The sequence below is a fragment of the Lactuca virosa genome, chromosome 2, assembly GCF_052849685.1.
Source record: "Lactuca virosa cultivar CGN04683 chromosome 2, Lactuca_virosa_CGN04683_v6, whole genome shotgun sequence".
NCBI lineage: Eukaryota > Viridiplantae > Streptophyta > Magnoliopsida > Asterales > Asteraceae > Lactuca > Lactuca virosa.
The window spans coordinates 294,569,137-294,587,009 of NC_136427.1; the positions used below are offsets into that span (position 1 = coordinate 294,569,137).

At 35.5% G+C, this 17,873-nt stretch overlaps 2 protein-coding genes across 2 annotated transcripts; both read right to left on the reverse strand.

Annotated features, from left to right (window-relative positions):
- Positions 1 to 488: 488 nt before the first annotated feature.
- Positions 489 to 1,052, reverse strand: LOC145158668 (uncharacterized). Its single transcript, XM_079077529.1, has one exon. The coding sequence runs from the start codon at positions 1,050 to 1,052 to the stop codon at positions 489 to 491; it is 564 nt and encodes a 187-aa protein (XP_078933655.1).
- Positions 1,053 to 1,379: 327 nt separating this feature from the next.
- LOC145158669 (uncharacterized) lies at positions 1,380 to 4,045 on the reverse strand. The gene is made up of 2 exons (XM_079077530.1): positions 2,947 to 4,045; positions 1,380 to 2,836 (listed from the first exon to the last, which is right to left on the reverse strand). The coding sequence occupies exons 1-2, from the start codon at positions 4,043 to 4,045 to the stop codon at positions 1,380 to 1,382; spliced, it is 2,556 nt and encodes an 851-aa protein (XP_078933656.1).
- Positions 4,046 to 17,873: the final 13,828 nt, after the last annotated feature.

Here is a 17,873-nt window from a genome sequence, read left to right on the forward strand (position 1 = left end):
ATCATTGTTTATGAGGACTTTGATCGAGTCTGGAGATGTTGCCCTAGACAAAGCAACATAAAGCTGACCATGTGTGAAAACATGTTGTGGCAGATAGACTCCAATTTTATTAAGTGACTGTCCTTGGCTTTTGTTTATTGTCATGACATAACACACTTTAATTAGAAATTGTTTTCTTGCAAATGAAAAAGGTAGGTCTGGTGGATTGTGAATGAATTTGATACGGGGGATGTATACTTGTTTCCCAATACATGTGCCTGTTATGACAGTTGCTTCTATGACCGATGGAAGTAAGTGGGATACTATAAGTCGGGTACCATTACAAAGACCATCCTTCTGACTAATGTTTCTCATCAAAATAATGGGTATCTTTGGTTTTAAGGTAAGCAAATGTGCAGGGATGTTAGCAAAATGCAGCTGGTTTAGAAATTCTATTGGATATAAACCTTCTAATTCTGACGTGTATTTACCATTAGGTTGCATTGTGTCTATGCTCCTATAAATCCTGTGACGTTACCTGTCATTTGGACAATGTGTTCGTTAATTTTGTCAGCAGCCTCATTTGTGGGGCATACAATTGCTCTATCCGAAAGATCAATAGCAGATGCGTTGTGAAGGACACCATCCCCATAAACAAAGTCTATCAGAAGCTGCAGTGAGTTCTTTGAAGGAGGAATTAAAAGATGGTCTGGTATCTTTATCCAAAATGAATTTGTTGGGTCTTCTTTGTCAGGTTCACCTATAGTCCCATTACCAACTTTAAGTATCCATTCTGCGAAATCCGACGTAGAGAATTGGCAAGCAGGAGCAGTAGTTGCATTCATCAGCCTCATATTATCAGTTAGCCTGTAAACCTTAAAGGATGTCCACAGATAAGAATGAGGCAATGTTGAAGAGATGATGGCTTCGCGTGTACTCTTTGACTTTACAGGTAATGTTTGTCTAAAGTCTCCTCCAAGAAGAACAGAAACACCACCAAACGCTTTATCATCACAGTCAAGAATGTCACGAAGTGAGCGGTCGACACATTCAAAACAACGTCGATCACTCATTGGTGCTTCATCCCAAATAATTAGTGAGGTATGTTGTAGCAATTCTGCAAGTGATGTCTTCTTTTTAATGTCACATGATTTTTTTCAGATAAGTCAATAGGTATTTTAAACCTTGAGTGGGCTGTCCGGCCACATGGGAGCAGAAGTGAGGCTATTCCAGAAGCTGCGACAGCAAGAACAACCTTCCCAGTGATCTGAAATATGAGATAATAACAGTCCATAAGAAGGTTTTGCCAGTACCTCCATGTCCATAGACAAAAAGTAGACATTGTTTTTTTCATCTCATGTGAAGTAAGAACTGCATGGTAGACAGCCAGTGCTGTTTGTTTAGAGTGACACCATTTGGAGATGTTGTCTATATAGATCTTCTTTGTCATACATGTTTTCTTCCAGCAGAAGACGGTTGGTCAGGACATTTGTGGAAGAAGCTAATGGAGTGGATAGCCTGAAGTCAGCCAATGATCGACTTGGAGTACTTGATCGGAGGATGTTCTCTAGATCCAGAAGATGCTGTTGCTGAATTATATCAGAATGTACATCAAGGCCGCTATCTGGAAATTCTACATGAACTCTATGTACATAATCATCCACCATTTTATCATATGAAGCTTCCCACAGTGAGACTGGATTGGTGACCTCACAAAATAAAAGAAGATGACAGAAAAGAGACCGTAGCTGAGCGGAAGTGCCCCAAGATGACGCTTCATTAAACGCAGCTATCCATTCAATATCATCTCCTATCAAACCAAGAACGTTACATGCATCACGGAAAGTTGGATGTAAGACGCCCGATACTATCCGAACATCTTCATATGATGTACATCCTTTTTGGTGGCACAACAACATCCGTAGATAGAACAGTTCGCCTGAAGATGGATGCACAAAAAGCAGCCTACCGATTGCTGTTGAAGATTCATAAACCCTTGGTGACCATTCTTTTGAATCTGAATCCCATTTATATTCTTTTGGATAGTCCATGTAGGTTAGATCATGTCCCGTAGGGTCACGTGCATTACTGTCGAACCATCCTAGAAGTGGTGTTCTTCCGAGGGACGGATTACTAAGCACACGGTGTAGTGGCATATCAGCTCTAAAGATGACATTTTGCATATGAGGCAAATGGACAGGCAGTGTCATTACAGGTGGACGTCGGACATGTATATCGAAATTCAGAATCCTCCATGCAGCCTCATGAGGACAAACAAACCGGCCATCAAGGAAGGCATTTACCTCGTTAATTGGGTGGATGTCATGAGCGGAAGTGGTCTCTGCAGAAGCCTCATTTTTCTGAACTGTGAATCTGATGCGTTCGACGCCTTTTGATATGTATTTGAAAAGGTATTTTACCATCATGTTCCAACCACAATATTCCACATTTATATGCGCTCTAAACCGGGAAGATAATCTTTTGTTGTATGGTACAACATAACCATTGTCAATGACGATCCCGTTTCCCATTGTGTAACGTGACTCACCGTTTCTTTTGTAACAGGCATACCCATTTTTGTCAAAGAAAGTGCTCTTTTGGAATGGTTTTGGATACTTCTTGCTGCAATTATCGTTCTTCATACATGGTGCAGACTTATTTAATAATCCACAAGGACCATGAATCATGCAGTTTGTTATTACATCATACAGTTCTCTTTCTAATAAAGGATCAGGCAACTCTGCAGTTATATACCTATCAATGTCAGCCGGTTCTTTTATCCTATCTGCAGATGATGTCCATAACAATGTATGACAATGTGGAAGGCCTCTTTTCTGGAATTCTATTGTGTATAGATCTGAGTACACATGAAATGGACGTGTCAGATTACAGAAACAACTATATGGTAGAAAGGAAGGTATAAATAAATGGATGTACGATGCAGTGAACAACTGAATAGACACTTACATCCAATGACATCACCAAAGGTCTTGTCTTCCTTCATAAACCTGATAAAGGCGTCAATTTTTATTTGGAAGACACGTGAAATAATGTCAGCTCTACTGTGAACATCACGCTGCTGATGAAGATCCATAAAGCGTTGGATCTCTGGCCACTTACTGTTACATGTGAAAGTAATGAAAAACTGTGGATTACCATACACCCTGCAAATAGCTAGTGCATCTTGGTAATGTTTGTACATGTAACGGGGACCACCAACAAAGGATGCAGGTAAATAAACACGTTTACCCACCACTTTACTGTCCCTATCGCCCTTCGATAGTGCATCATATAAACCACTCACATAATCTGACCTTAGCTGTTCTTGATGATGCAGAATGTATTCCAACCGATCTGCCTCAACACAGGTATATGCGTCGACCAGATATTGCTGGAAGAGGCGCCCTGATTCCAAGACATGTGAGTATATATGCTGACGCGGATGTATCTGATAGCTGTAATACATGTTGACAGTGAGTTTTTTTGCACAGGAACCGGTTTTGTTTTGAAGCTTTAAACGTGGTGACCAACCATCCTCTCCATATGGAAACAACAAAGGGTATTGTAGGGGCATATAACTCGGATGTAATTTACTAACACGCTGAGCATTACCACCTTTTGATTGGACAACAATATCATATTTTCCACAAATATTTTCATCACCTATGATCATACACCCTAGGCTACCCGGAGCTGGAACAGTATATCTACGATCAGGGAGGTCACTATATAAGCAGACAGAGTAAGATTGTAATCCCATTTCATCAGCAATCTGTTTGGATGTTTTGAAAGTACGTATGTACTCATTGTGTGCTGTTAAACATCCTATAAGAACTTTAACTGTCTCAATGTCCAAGTCTTTCTTTTTAACAGAAGGAAAGACATTAAGTCTGTTGGAAGCTTCATTGTCAGTGTCATAAGTGTATAACTGCAAGAATCTAGGGCCGTTATTATCTTCAGGACATAGGGACCCAATCGAGTGGTAGATTTGACCAGAGACTTTAAAAACATATGGTCCACGACCATCATTAACTGCTTCATCGACATCAGCCCCAAAAGAAGTCATAGAGAACATACTATTGTATGCCCTGATATTAGCCATGAAGCGACTGTTTAAATAAAGGGATCGAATTTCAGGAGGTGGGGGGGAAAGGGTAAGGGAGGATAACGGTACCAGACTTACAGCATTGAGTGTACACCGGCCGATTAGCAGTTGAGCCGACTATATTTCTTTCAGCAAACCAAAAAACAGCACCACAAAATTGACAGACGCAGTTACAATCCCCAATGTCTAACGTAAGAGGAAGAGGAAGAACCTTCAATCCTTCCATTCTAGCCGATTTGGGAAGGAAACCATGAGCAGAGGAAGACGAAGAAGGCGCCGTATAAGCAAATTTCCGCTTAGGCATTTTACAATTCGATCTGGGAAGGGAACCATGAGCAGAGGAAGACGAAGAAGGGCTAGTATAAACAGAGTTCCGCCTTGGCATTTTACAATTTGAAACATGAACATATACAATGGAAAGCAAAATGCAAAGAAACAACACCAATAAACAGAAACAGAAGAAGATGCGTGAGTACAAACCTGCAAAGAAAGCCGACGATCCTCCTGAGAAGAACAAAAGAAAAGAGCGATACAGAAGGTGGGGGGGGGGGGGGGGAAGTGGAAGTGGCAAAAACGAACGACAACGAAAAGAAACACGTAGAAAGGAGTTTAACAAATGAAGCCATGTGTAATCCACTATCACCTAAAGAGAGATGTAGAAGCGGTGGGAGTTTAAGAAACAAAGACATCTGTAATCCACCATCTAATTTAATAACTAAATAATTTAATAACCAAATAAGACAACAACAGAAGAAAAAAAAAGGAAATTTTTTTTTTCAGCAACCAATAAGAAGTCAGAACTGTTCAACATGTACTTCAAAATTAATATATATATAAATTTGTATAGTTTCTATGATATATTATTCTTTATAATAAAAAGCTCATGTTTATAAATAATATATTTTTGAGTTTTAGACTTTGATCATAATAGTTTTGGTTTTGGTTTTGTGGATTTTGGCCACAATATTTTTATATGTTAGCAGGTTTGATTTCTGTATTGAAAATATTATAAAAATTGTCATTATAATTTACATAAAATATCCTTATGCAGTTTTTTTATATATAAATGGTCGATGTGTTTAAATAGTATACCTTTTGGGTTTAAGACTTTGGCCACAAGACTTACGTATGTTGGCAAGTTTAATCATTTGTATAAGATAAATTACTGAAGTGTCCCTGTAATTTACAGAAAAGGTCCCTAAATAGATTTTTTTTACAGCAAATTGTCCACGTGTTTTAAAAAATTAGAAAAATCGTCATTACCTAATAAAAACTTATATAGATTATATTCCCTAAAAGGGACATTGAAACTTATTAGTTTTGTATTGAAAATTACCGCTACGTCCCCAAAAGCAAGCATGAAGCAATTTCTTGTAAATCAATAAATATTGAAATATATTGCCATTATTTATTCACATTTGAAGTAAAAACATTCTTTTTTCCTAAAAGTTGCAAATTAATTTTTGAAATTTAATATATATATATATATATATATATATATATATATATATATATATATATATATATATATTGCATTTGATATACTTTTGGTTTATTTATATGGGATGTTGTGTAGTTCTAAGGTTTATAGATGTTTTTACTTTTTTAAAATAGTTTTATCATCCAGAAAATGATTAGGGGCACAGTTTGTTGTCAATTTACTCATCTATGTAATACTTTTATTATATTTTATTCGAAAAATACAAATTATAACGATACAAAAAAAGGACAATCCTATCTCGTTAACAAATATAAACGTAACATACATGGTTTATGTGTACCTTTTTATTTGTTTTTCTGTTACAAGCCATTATCATTTAAAATACAAAAGTGGTGGGAAGTCGATTACAAAATCAAAAGCTATTATTTTTTCAAAATAAAGATCATTTACGTGTTCTACAAACAAATTTATTCACCTTAGTTTCTTGTTTTTTAAGTGAAATGGTGTGTAATTATAATAAATATTATCAAAATAATCAGGGGATATACTATATAAATAAGTAATGCTAATATTAACAATAATAATAAAAAAGTTGCTTAGAATGAAAGAAAATGAAAACATACGGTGGCTTCTTGTTTGACCCGTATCTTAAGGCAAATAAGTCGCCCCTTTGTTTGTTCTTTCCCAATCAAAGTGCCAATGTCACTATTCTTCTTATTAAAAGAAATATTTGTTATTTAATCTATTTAATAAATAAAACCTAATATTATCATTTTTTTCTATTCTACAATACTTATTTGGCACCTGAAATGTTTCTTTAATTACTAAATCCCAAAATATTAATTCTAAAAATTCCAAAATCCAGGAACAATATCAAGATTCGTTTAATATTTCAAACACAAATCATATCCTATTTCAAAACCCTTTTAAATCATTCATGATTTTAATAAATCTCATAAAATCAGGATTACATTCTTTTACATACCAACTATACAAATCAAACTTATACTACATTTGTTTTGTACATGTTTTATTTTATTTTTTGTCTATATAATATTTATATTAATAATAACTGTGGTTTTTACTTTTTACGGGTTATAACCTAATATCTTTATATACTAATAAAAGAATAGTTATTAGTGTCACTTGTCATTTTCTCATAATTTACGTTTTCTTTTCAAATGCTATATAAAAATGACACTTGTCATTTTTCTCATCATTTTTTATTTTTTTTAAAAGTATTAATGTTGATAATAAGTTAGTCAATTATTTATTTGATCCCTAATTTTTAAGAAAATTTAAATTCGTCTTAAATAAGTTTCGATTATGATTGCCAATAATTTCGTCATACATTCCACAGATTTTGCAGCCCAGACGACCGCTTCAAAAGTAGGTGTATGCTTCACTGGCACAATGTACATCCATTGCAATCCCTTTGCATACCGATCAATCTTGGTTAGTTCATCTGGAACAAGTCGCATGGAGAATTCCATTTTATCAGTGAAAACATTGGTATACTCATCCAGTATCATGCTTCCCTTTGTCAAAGCCAAGAATTGATTATTCAATTCCATCATTTTCTCAATCGAATAGAACTTCCTCGTGAAATGGGTCAAGAATTTGTCCCATGCCACCTGCAGTAGCTTGTTAGGGATCACAATCTTCCCTAATGTGTTCCACCAACGAAGCGATGTGCCTTTGAACTGCCTCACAACATAGCAGGTTTGTAGCTTCCCCGAGCAACCACATGTTATGAAAGCTGACTCCATCTCTGATATACAATCCATGACTCCAACTGGATCCTCTTTTCCATTGAAGGATGATGGCTTTCAAGACGTAAAACCCTTGTACTTGCAAATGCCCCTTGGCTAATCATTCCTTCTGATATCCAAGTCTTCCGGAGGAGGAAGTGGTCCTTGATGACTTTCCGAGTCATCATTTCCTTCATGGACCGTTTCTGGATGAGAAGGAATTGGTCCATTGTTGACTTGTTCGACAACTACCGGCTCGTTTATCACAGGAACTCCTCTTATAACATTAGCTAGTTATTGAGCCAAGAGCTCCCTAAACTCATGTCGCTGTTGATCGAGAATTTCTTGCATCATTTATCTAGCTTCTTCTATCGAGATTTGAACATCAGCTGCTCCGACGTTCTGAGGTGTTGAACCTCCTTCGTTATTGATGACTTCTTAGCTCCTAGTGATCGTCATGACGTTCTATAGTCGTAGAGGCGAGTTGTTTAATACGACGATATATATATATATATATATATATATATATATATATACACACATACACACACACACACTTAGCATATAATTAGCAATTAATATATCTTCATATATTATGCTAGTGCTAGAGTCTTAAGCAACTACGACATCTATCCTAAAGTAATCTTTCACACACCTCACCAATCATACGTAGCTTCTAAGTTTAAGTCTAGAAGTTACCTAGATTTCTAGTTCACTTAAACTAATGCTTTGATACCAACTGTGACATCCCCCATTTTTCAGAACCAATTAAGACATTTTCTTTACGCTTTATAAATTGAGATGCGGAAATTCCCAGTTAAATAAAACATTTTGAAGATAACGAAAGTTATTTTATCAAAACCTTGAGGATGTCATTCGTTCATATCCAAACATATATTACAACGTAAAATATAAAAGGTCCTGAAACTACTTATTACAGGCACATCTCTTTATTCCACTCGGCATCCTATCTAGACTACTGCAGCCTTGGTTTCACTACCTGTGAAGCATAAAAATGAGTGGGTCAGAATTGGTAAAGCCTGGTGAGATATGTAGGGTTTTCAAACCCATAATAATTTAATGATAACAAATAATATCATTCCTGTAACCAATCATGTCAAAATTATATATATGAAATATTGATTTAAGACTAACTACCCAACCCAACGGATCCTCACAGATCCTAATTCGAAAATCATCTAGAAGAATCACCTTACCCGATGATTTTTGTCTGAGTATCTGATTTACTATACAGCTAGAGGTGTCTTTGGCCAGTGTAAGTCATATAAGGCAACCGATGTTCTAATATTTGATAAATATGGTATCCCGTTTTATCTATGTCCATGGTTTATAAGTCTATGCTAGCAACGTAATTCACCAAACTGCCTAGAATAGTCAAGTGTTGTCATTTACTCTGGTTGATGACCTACACCTACTTGGTAGTTGTCTGATCTAGACCCACCATTTCTGGTCATCCAAGAAAGAGGAGGAATTCACTCCGTTCTGATCTCACATTCTATCCCGACTATGAGACCTAAACAACCTTTATGAGTCTTATTCTTAAACCTAAGGCAAGACTTATAACTAAAGGCAATCGATTCCAAATACAGTTTCTAATCCAATTATCATATTTATACAAATATCACATAGCATAGATAATATAGGTAAACATTTAATATTACTTAATAGTATTAATACTTTTTAAATTAATGTTATGTTCTTGATGATAACTGCACACTCACCTGACAAAGTGTCTTGTGATTGGTGAGTCGAGCAGAGCTTCGCCTTACACCTTTTCTCAAAGACCTAGATGTATATAACACTAAGTCTTAGTCTAATTTCACATCTCATGTAAATTTTATCATATGGGTTTAGATTCCTCAATAATCCTAAAGTCTACTTCAAGATCTATCAAGTAAGGATTAGCCAGACATGACGGTAGGGATGCAGGACCATTTCGGCATATAGCCTTTCTAAAATCCAACAACCAAGTCGATGTGACCATTCTAGGGACCTCTCCCGTAAGTAGATCAATCAGTATAATGACATGGAATCATTGATAAATATTAATAATGAGTTCTTAGTAACGACTTATCACTATAATCATAAATTACATGGAAGCAGAGTAAGTGAAGCTTACTCACTAAGTGCTTTTGATGAGAACCAGGATCTAAGCAGGCAGAATATTGACTCGGGAACTCCTACTCGAATATGAAAACTAGTTGAGCACTCAGGGGTGTTGTAGGGATTCGTTGTAGGACAGAAACGAAGGAAAAGGGGGCTAAAATAGGGTAGAACTCGAGAGAATCGACTGAAGGGCAAGGGAATAACATGAGAGACTGATTGCTATTTATAGGGAAATCGGGGGTAGGTGCACTGTGCACCATAGAGGCGTGTCACACTCTTGGTCAGAATATAGTGATGTCTGGCCTAACACGTGGCGAAAAGTGGATGGGGGTTGTGTCGTCTTGTCTGACGAACGCGCTCTTGACGCGCGTGCGTACTGTTTTTCAGTTTTTCAAAGTTATGTATATGAGCTCTATTTTGGAAGTTCTTTATATCCTCAGAAAGCTCTCGGCGATATCTACAACTTTCGTTTAGGCTCTGTCGGCTAATTTTGAATTTATTTTTCACACACATGCTTAGACTGTTAAGGCCCGTATAAAATGTATAAATCTCTCATCCGATGTCCATTTTCGACATACTTTATATCTTTGGACTCCTATTAACAAGATCTTCAATTCTCGTTTAGATTGTTTCGGCTAAAAATTGACTGCTCTAAAATTCGATTTCTGAGTTGTATAGTGTTATGTTGAATCTTAGAAAAATCACAACTTCCTCTAATGAAATCATATTTAGATGTTCTCTTTATGCATACTCTCGGTTTAACGATTACTATGACTTTCGATTAGATCACTTAGGCTAAAAAGTAATTTATCAAAAATTACTTTTTACAATATGTAGAGTCATACCGATTTAATTGCGAAACTTCAAAGAAGCATTACTTCTTCATACGAAGGCGGATTTGAACGCTCCTTATATCTTCGGAATCCTTGTAATGTATGATACAACTAGGTTGAGATTTATTTGTCCTAAATACTTTCTTTATCTTCGATGCGTATTTTAATCTTATTTATTTTATTATTAAGTACTAATATAATTTACACATAGTATCATATAATACACATAAGCATATAAATATATGAATACTCATTTCTTATTCATTCATATAAAGATTACAATATTTGTAACACTTGATTCAAAGTACTTTTCAGTTTGGACACTTGGTGTGTAATGTTTTGTAGAATTGGTCCCTAGGGGGCAAATTTGCCAACTTCAGGAAAGTTGGAGTACGCTGGGTGTACTCCATGTACGTTGGGTGTACTAGTGCATGTTGGATCACGAGTTTAATACACGTACGTTGGGCGTACGTGGATTACGCATGGCGTACATGAAGGTTAATGAAACCCTAATTTTTAGGGTTTGCACCCTATTTAAACCTTACGATAGCCTCATTTGGTCATGTTTAGCTAGCCTCCACCCTCCCTTGTCCAGAAGTCGAAACCCTAGTGTGTTCTTGAGAGTTTTGAGCCATAAAGTGTGTTTCTTGGAGCTTTTTGAAGGAGAAGAAGAAGTGGACCTTTTAGAGTTGTGCTTGGAGCTTGAGGATCTGGGATTAGTTCATCATTTGCCAACCTTTTGAGGTATAAAGCTCCCATCTTGCTAATCTATGATGCTAGATCTAGTTATATGATATGTTGTGCCTTTTTGAGTCCTTGGAGTGATTTTTGAGCCTCTTGATGTTGGGTTATGAGCATTCTAACACTCCTAAGTGTACATGCAACCCTAAATACCTTGGATCTATGTTTTCTCTATTATACATACAATTATGAACATCCAAGGTATTATCCTAATCTAGCATACAAAATAATAAATATAACAAGATAGAATACAAACCTCTTTGATGTAGAATGTCTTCATGAAGCTTAAGTGCCTAGTGCCCCAAGTGTGACACCTCAAATGGTTCACACAACACCAAATACACTTGGAATAACTTGAGAGAAACTTGAACACTCCTTGAAATCGTCTAGCCCTCACACTCACACATTAGTGCACGATTTCTTGAGCCATGGGATTCTTTTATATGGTGGCTATTAGGGTTACACCATGTAACTCATAACTTTACCATTCCTTATGCTCCATGGATTTTAACCTCCATGGAGTATCCATGGGCCACCCCATGGACTTAGTCCAACATAAGGAATCTTGGATCACAAGCCCACATATATAAGAATGAATGATTTACACAATCAACCCATATATTTAATTAGTCTCCTTTTAATCACTTAATTAATTCCAAATTAATTCTTGATCAATACTAATTAAATAACCTTATTACTATATTAGAACTTATAATATATTAACCAACCTTAAGTGTTATTTCTCTCATTATAGTCTATCCAAATGCATGATGCCATGCAACCCAAATGGACCATGCCGGGTCGGGTCAAGTCTTACCAATTATAGTTATGGACTTAGACATTAATCCAATAGTCTCCCACTTGGATAAGTCTAAAACTATTATTGCGTATGACTTCAGGAACCGATCAGCAATCGTAGCTCTCAAAAGCTTCTGTCGAACTCTGACCTTGTCGATGAACTCTGACCTTTGTCAATGACTTGTCCATTAGATAATGGATCATATATTCCTCCATTCTAGATATCATATGGACTGAGACATGGATTATCAATCATTCTCTCTGTCCATTTGTTGTTTCCCGATTTCCGATTCATGATGACTGACTGATTGAACAAATCAAATCAGTCCTGGCTTGGCCAAGCACTCACATGTATCATCTTTAAATCATCGAGGGGCCCACAGATATCGCTTTTATCCCGAAGGTAAAAGGAATGGATAAACTTCGACTCATATGGCTTGTTCTACTACTTGTTGAATCATACACAAAGGCACGTTTTATAACATCGAGTTACCAATGTGTTTTCGTGCAATCAATGTATAACCAACTCATAGTAACAACTCATATATATAGGTTTGAAGAATATAAGATATTATCGTCTCATGATCACTCGTGATAAAATCCATGAAGTGATTCAAATGAGCGCGGGTTGAATCCAATACTCAGAACTTATGAGCACTCATGAGTGTTGTAGCACCACTTTGTCCACCAACTTGGACCTCTACAAACCAACCCATGACAGTCTTGATTCATATCTACTTCCAACATATGACCGACTGTGGATGGTTTGAATAACTTAATCATTCAGGAAGAGCGACTTAGTTATTCTGGAAGTCAAAACATGCAAAGTGAAACACAAGAATAAATTAATCAAATATGGTATCAAACCCTATGAATATAAATAAACACTTTTATTTATCACCATACTGATTACTCATTATTCATTGTTTCGGTTTTATCAACTTTATACTTGAATTTAAAACAATAGTTGTCCCATGCTCCAAGCATGTACACTATGTTTTCTAAACACTAGTCATGCCATACACCAAGTATGCATACTATGTTTGTCTATGATCTTTACTTTGTAAAATAGATCAATTAAACATCACTCCAATGATCCTCTTTTCACAGTCCCAAATCCTTACTGCAAATGCAAGAATTCCAAATTCATGCCATTTACTAAAATCTGTTAGATTCTAAACTTATATGCATTGATCCTCTTAATGATTATGCACGAAGTCAGAAAGACTTGACAACAATCATTACAGAGCATTCCAAAGGAGATCAGCTCCTTGGAAACATCCTTCTTTCATTAAGTTTCCTAATCTTACACAGATTGAATAATTTCTAACTTTGAAACATTTCCATATTCCATTTTGACTATCACTTCTGAACAAGAGTTGCCTCCTTACAGATTATGTCAATATGGTCCTTCCAGAATTAACATTATACTTCCAACTGTCCTTGAGCAACCAATCTTTGGTAAAACTTAGATTGTCCTCGACAATTGCTTAATCATTTTAGTCATATCCAATTCTAGACCTTTTCTCTTCATAATGCCCCAGGCATTTGGAAAATTTTAGAAAGGATGAATATAGCACATGTAATCGATCCTATATCCGAAGCATATGGGACACGATTCATGATGTCTCACATAAAGACTAAACCAGTCTTTTGCTATAATATTTCTATTTCAATTTGCCAAGTTCTCAAAATTCAGATTATGAAAAGGGATGCCGTAATCATAATCGAATTTTAGAACGCAAATAATGGACCCATATATAGAATTTCCTTATGTTGAGCCATTCCAACATGAAATTCATATATATATCCTTGATTAAATACGATTAAAATCTCAATCCAAGCTTTTAGAATTGAAATGAAGTATAATTTCCTCTCTCTTAATTATAGCAAAACAACTTTTTCAACCCCTGCAACCTCACGAATTGAAACTTTTGTTTTCTATAATTAACATTGCTAACTTGCAACCTTTGTCATAATTATCATGCTCCCACTAACATGATGATTATTAGCATAACACTTATGCTCCCACTAGCTTTGACATGTACTTAGAAATCAGCTGACTTTCTTACCAAAGTTCAGATTTCTGATACTAGATTGTTTTGATAAGCTTTTAAAATTGAAATGAAGTATAATTTCCTCTCCCTTAATTATAGCAAAACAACTTTTTCAACCCCTGCAACCTCACGAATTGAAACTTTTGTTTTCTATAATTAACATTGCTAACTTGCAACCTTTGTCATAATTATCATGCTCCCACTAACATGATGATTATTAGCATACCACTTATGCTCCCACTAGCTTTGACATGTACTCAGAAATCAGCTGACTTTCTTACCAAAGTTCAGATTTCTGATACTAGATTGTTTTGATAAAACTTTATCAAAATCATACACCTCTCTTAGATAGCTCACATGTGTGTCTAAACAATTTTAGAACTATGAAAAGGGATGCCGTAATCATAGTCTCAATTGTTTAGACCTTTGCCACTTCTCATAAGTCCATGTTAGTGTGCCGGTAAACCACACACGCTCCACTAACGACTTTGAGAATGCAAATATCACAATTGCTATCTAGCTAAAATCTACTTAGTGAAAGTGTTTCCTCACCATCATTTTCATGAATCGGAGAGAAACCTTATGACACTTAGATTTAATAATGTATGTGTTCTTATCCATGTGAATTTGTCAAAACCATAATCACAAGACAAGGTTAGTGACAAATCCAAACTCATATTGATTAAACTTGTGCAATCTTAAATTCTTGCCATTTGGCAGCTCAGGTGCCTGCCATTGCTTCCAAGTAGTTGTGCAACCAATTGAGAACTCTCAGAACTCCTATGCAAAGCCAACTTGAATAAGCACAAAAATTTCAACACGATAGGTTATAAACCTCAAGTCGTGTGCTAGTGAAGGACTTTAGGTTTTATTCCTGATTAAGTCTTGAAACTTTCAAGAGCTTTAAGACTCCCACTGTCCTCTTGACATATAAGACTCCCTTGTCAAATATTCAAGAGATAGTGCGGATTCTTTATCAAGACTAACACTTTACACAATTGGCCTAAGTTGGTCTCTGTTTTATCCAAAACATCACAACTTACCAATTTCAAATGTACAAGAGTAGATAACCTTTTACTCTTACATTTGACTAGTGTTAACAAACCCTCTTTAAGATATGTCACTCAAGTTACAATCTTGGAGTATGACTCTAAGAATTGTTTTGGAACGAAGTATGACTCATCTTTTTGATTTAACCATTTCAACAATTCATGACTCATCTTCTTGACTTTAGAGGACCAATTGTGATATGGTATCTTAATCATTAAGATGATCATAAACATGATACTAAAGTACTCTCCCATCTTTTCAGATTTGAGAAACTTTTATCTTTCTGCCATACTTTGATTCTTCTTATTCGTTCTGTCTCACATTGAAACTTCTCCAATGCTACAGACTTATACTTAAACTTATAAGTATAACCATATTTACTGAACTTAAGTAAATCATGACGAATAGTCTTCTTGATCTTTTGTGGTGGACTTGACCAGTGCACAAGAATGTGTACTCGATCCCTTAGTCCTTTCCTTATTCACATAAGGAATTAGTCTTAATTTTCCAAGCTGAAAGTTCTCATTCATCATACTATACAACTTGCATGATTCCAAGTTTCGGTCCAATTGAACCTTGGGTGATGAGAATCTTTCCTTATTTGGTAATATTAGCCACTACCACGACCGAAAGAATCAAATCCATTTTTCCAATATTGCTATCAATGGAATCTTATAAGCAACAACTTTTCACAAATGCCATTGTAAGGATACTTAAAATAAATAAAATCAAAACCTTTTTTCTTTTATTTTAAAACTTTGCGGAAAAACTTATCCTTACAATCCATATGAAAACCTTGTTGTTATCTATTCCTAACCAATATAAATATCATAACTCTTAAGTAATAGCCCAAAATTCTGATCACCGAACCATGCGATTGAAATCCATCTTCGCGATCAGAACCATCATGTACTTAATAGAGTTAGACAATGGACTTTACCTGAAGTAGAGCCAAACTTATTGACTTTAACATCCTTAGGTAAATTTGGCAGCTTCGTAACCAATGCCCCTTCCTTTGGCAATAGTTACCTATGGATCCTTGATAATGGGACTATCTCAGACTTCGCCTCTCTCTTTACCATTGGGTCAACAGAGTTGACTATGACCGATCCCTTTCCATTGGGAAGAGAGAGCTTTACTGGATATCCAATGGCATCATTGTCAATGTCCATAGCGTTTTAGGAAGTTGATCTTAGCAAATAGATAAGATCATTAAGGGTCTTGTCTTAGTCTGTTTCATAGGATTCCCAAAAGAACTCACTATGTGACTTAGAAAGTAGTTGAGCCACGAACTTTCTCAAGACTTTGACACCCAACTCTCCCGGCTTGTCAATATGTGACTACATCTCCAAGATGTGATCACACCTAGACCTTGCCTTGCCAATAGGGCTTGAGTGACCTTAAACTTTTTAGGAACTTGTGGGTTAGGGAGAATAATTGGAGGAGGTGAAAGAAGTATGATATCCATGGGACATCATCTTCATTTAGGAAAGCTTGTTTCAAGAGATTTGGGAAGATCATAAATGTCTAGACCAGACATCTTTTTGGGAGATATTCAAGATAGTTGATTTAAAGTCCTTAATATGACACCCAATATGAAATATTAAGGCTAGGACCCAACAAAATATTTTATAACTTAGAAGAGGGATGCCGTAATCCAAGCTATAAAATATTTGAAGGTAGGTGAATGACGATTCACTAATTTCCACCATGAAAAACGAAATAATTTATTAGGTTTTAATTGGATTTGAAAGTCCTAGATCTTTGAGATTCATTGAACTGTTCAAAGGCATGTTTCAATCTCGAGTGTGCCCTTCAGGTTTTGTGACTGGGATGCCGAGGACCACAAAACAAGGTGTGAATAACCATGCAAATATACTTGGTACCCTTAATATTTACCCCTTAATCAGTGTGCTGGTTAACCACACACGCTCCACCGATACTATGATAAATATTAAGTTACCCTTTGCCTACCTTGTTAAGTCCAGGTTAGTGTGCCGGTTAACCACACACGCTCCACTAACGACTTAAGCAAAGTGCAAAGTGTAATTTCATGTGTTAGCACCAAATTCACATTTTCCTAAGTAACTAAGATTGGGTATTAATAAGAGTTTAGTTACTTAGTATTTATCATTAATACTTTTAATGAAAGGAGAATTATAGTCCTTGTCCTACCCGTTCGGCTAACGACCCTCCACCAGTCAAGGAAGCGGTGGGTGAGAGTGGACACCCATTAAACTGCCATTTTATAGGCAGTAACCTTATACCCCCCCCCCCCTTATAGACCGGCTTCGTGAATGAGGCCTACTAACGGTAAGACTGACTTTACTCTTATACATATATATAAATATTATTAACTTATAATATTATAAAGTATAAGGGTTGAATTTTAACTTTTAAAATTCTAAGGGCTAACTTGGAATTAAAGTATTCATAAGTGAAAACTTTTCAAATTCCAAAACTTGAGGGCAAGTTTTGAAACTATTCAAAACTAATTAATTTCATAACTTATGAGTTTAAAGTAGTTTTAATTAAAAAAAAAAACTCTTCAAGTTCCATAACTTGAAGACAAGTTATGGAAGACTTTAAACTAATTAATAAAAAAAATAACCTTTTTTTTATTGTAACTTATGGAACTAATTAAGGTTACACTTTTTTTTTAATTTAATGAAGAGACTCTTCATTTTGTAACCTTTGCCAACTTTTATGAGTTTTATGATTCTTAAATGTGACTTTTCATATAACTTGAGGACAAGTTACAAAAACACACTTTGGAATCAACTCTTAGATTAAAATGGATTGAAAACAACTATTTCACACAACTTTTCTATTAATCTAAGAACCTCATAAGAACAAGATAATTCAAATCATCAATCTTCAAGAAATTAGCATGAACATACAAACTAATACAAATCTTGAAAGTATGACAATTATCTTAGAAATTGGATTAGCATGAACATTACCACATCAAAAACAAGTTTATAAGTCCAA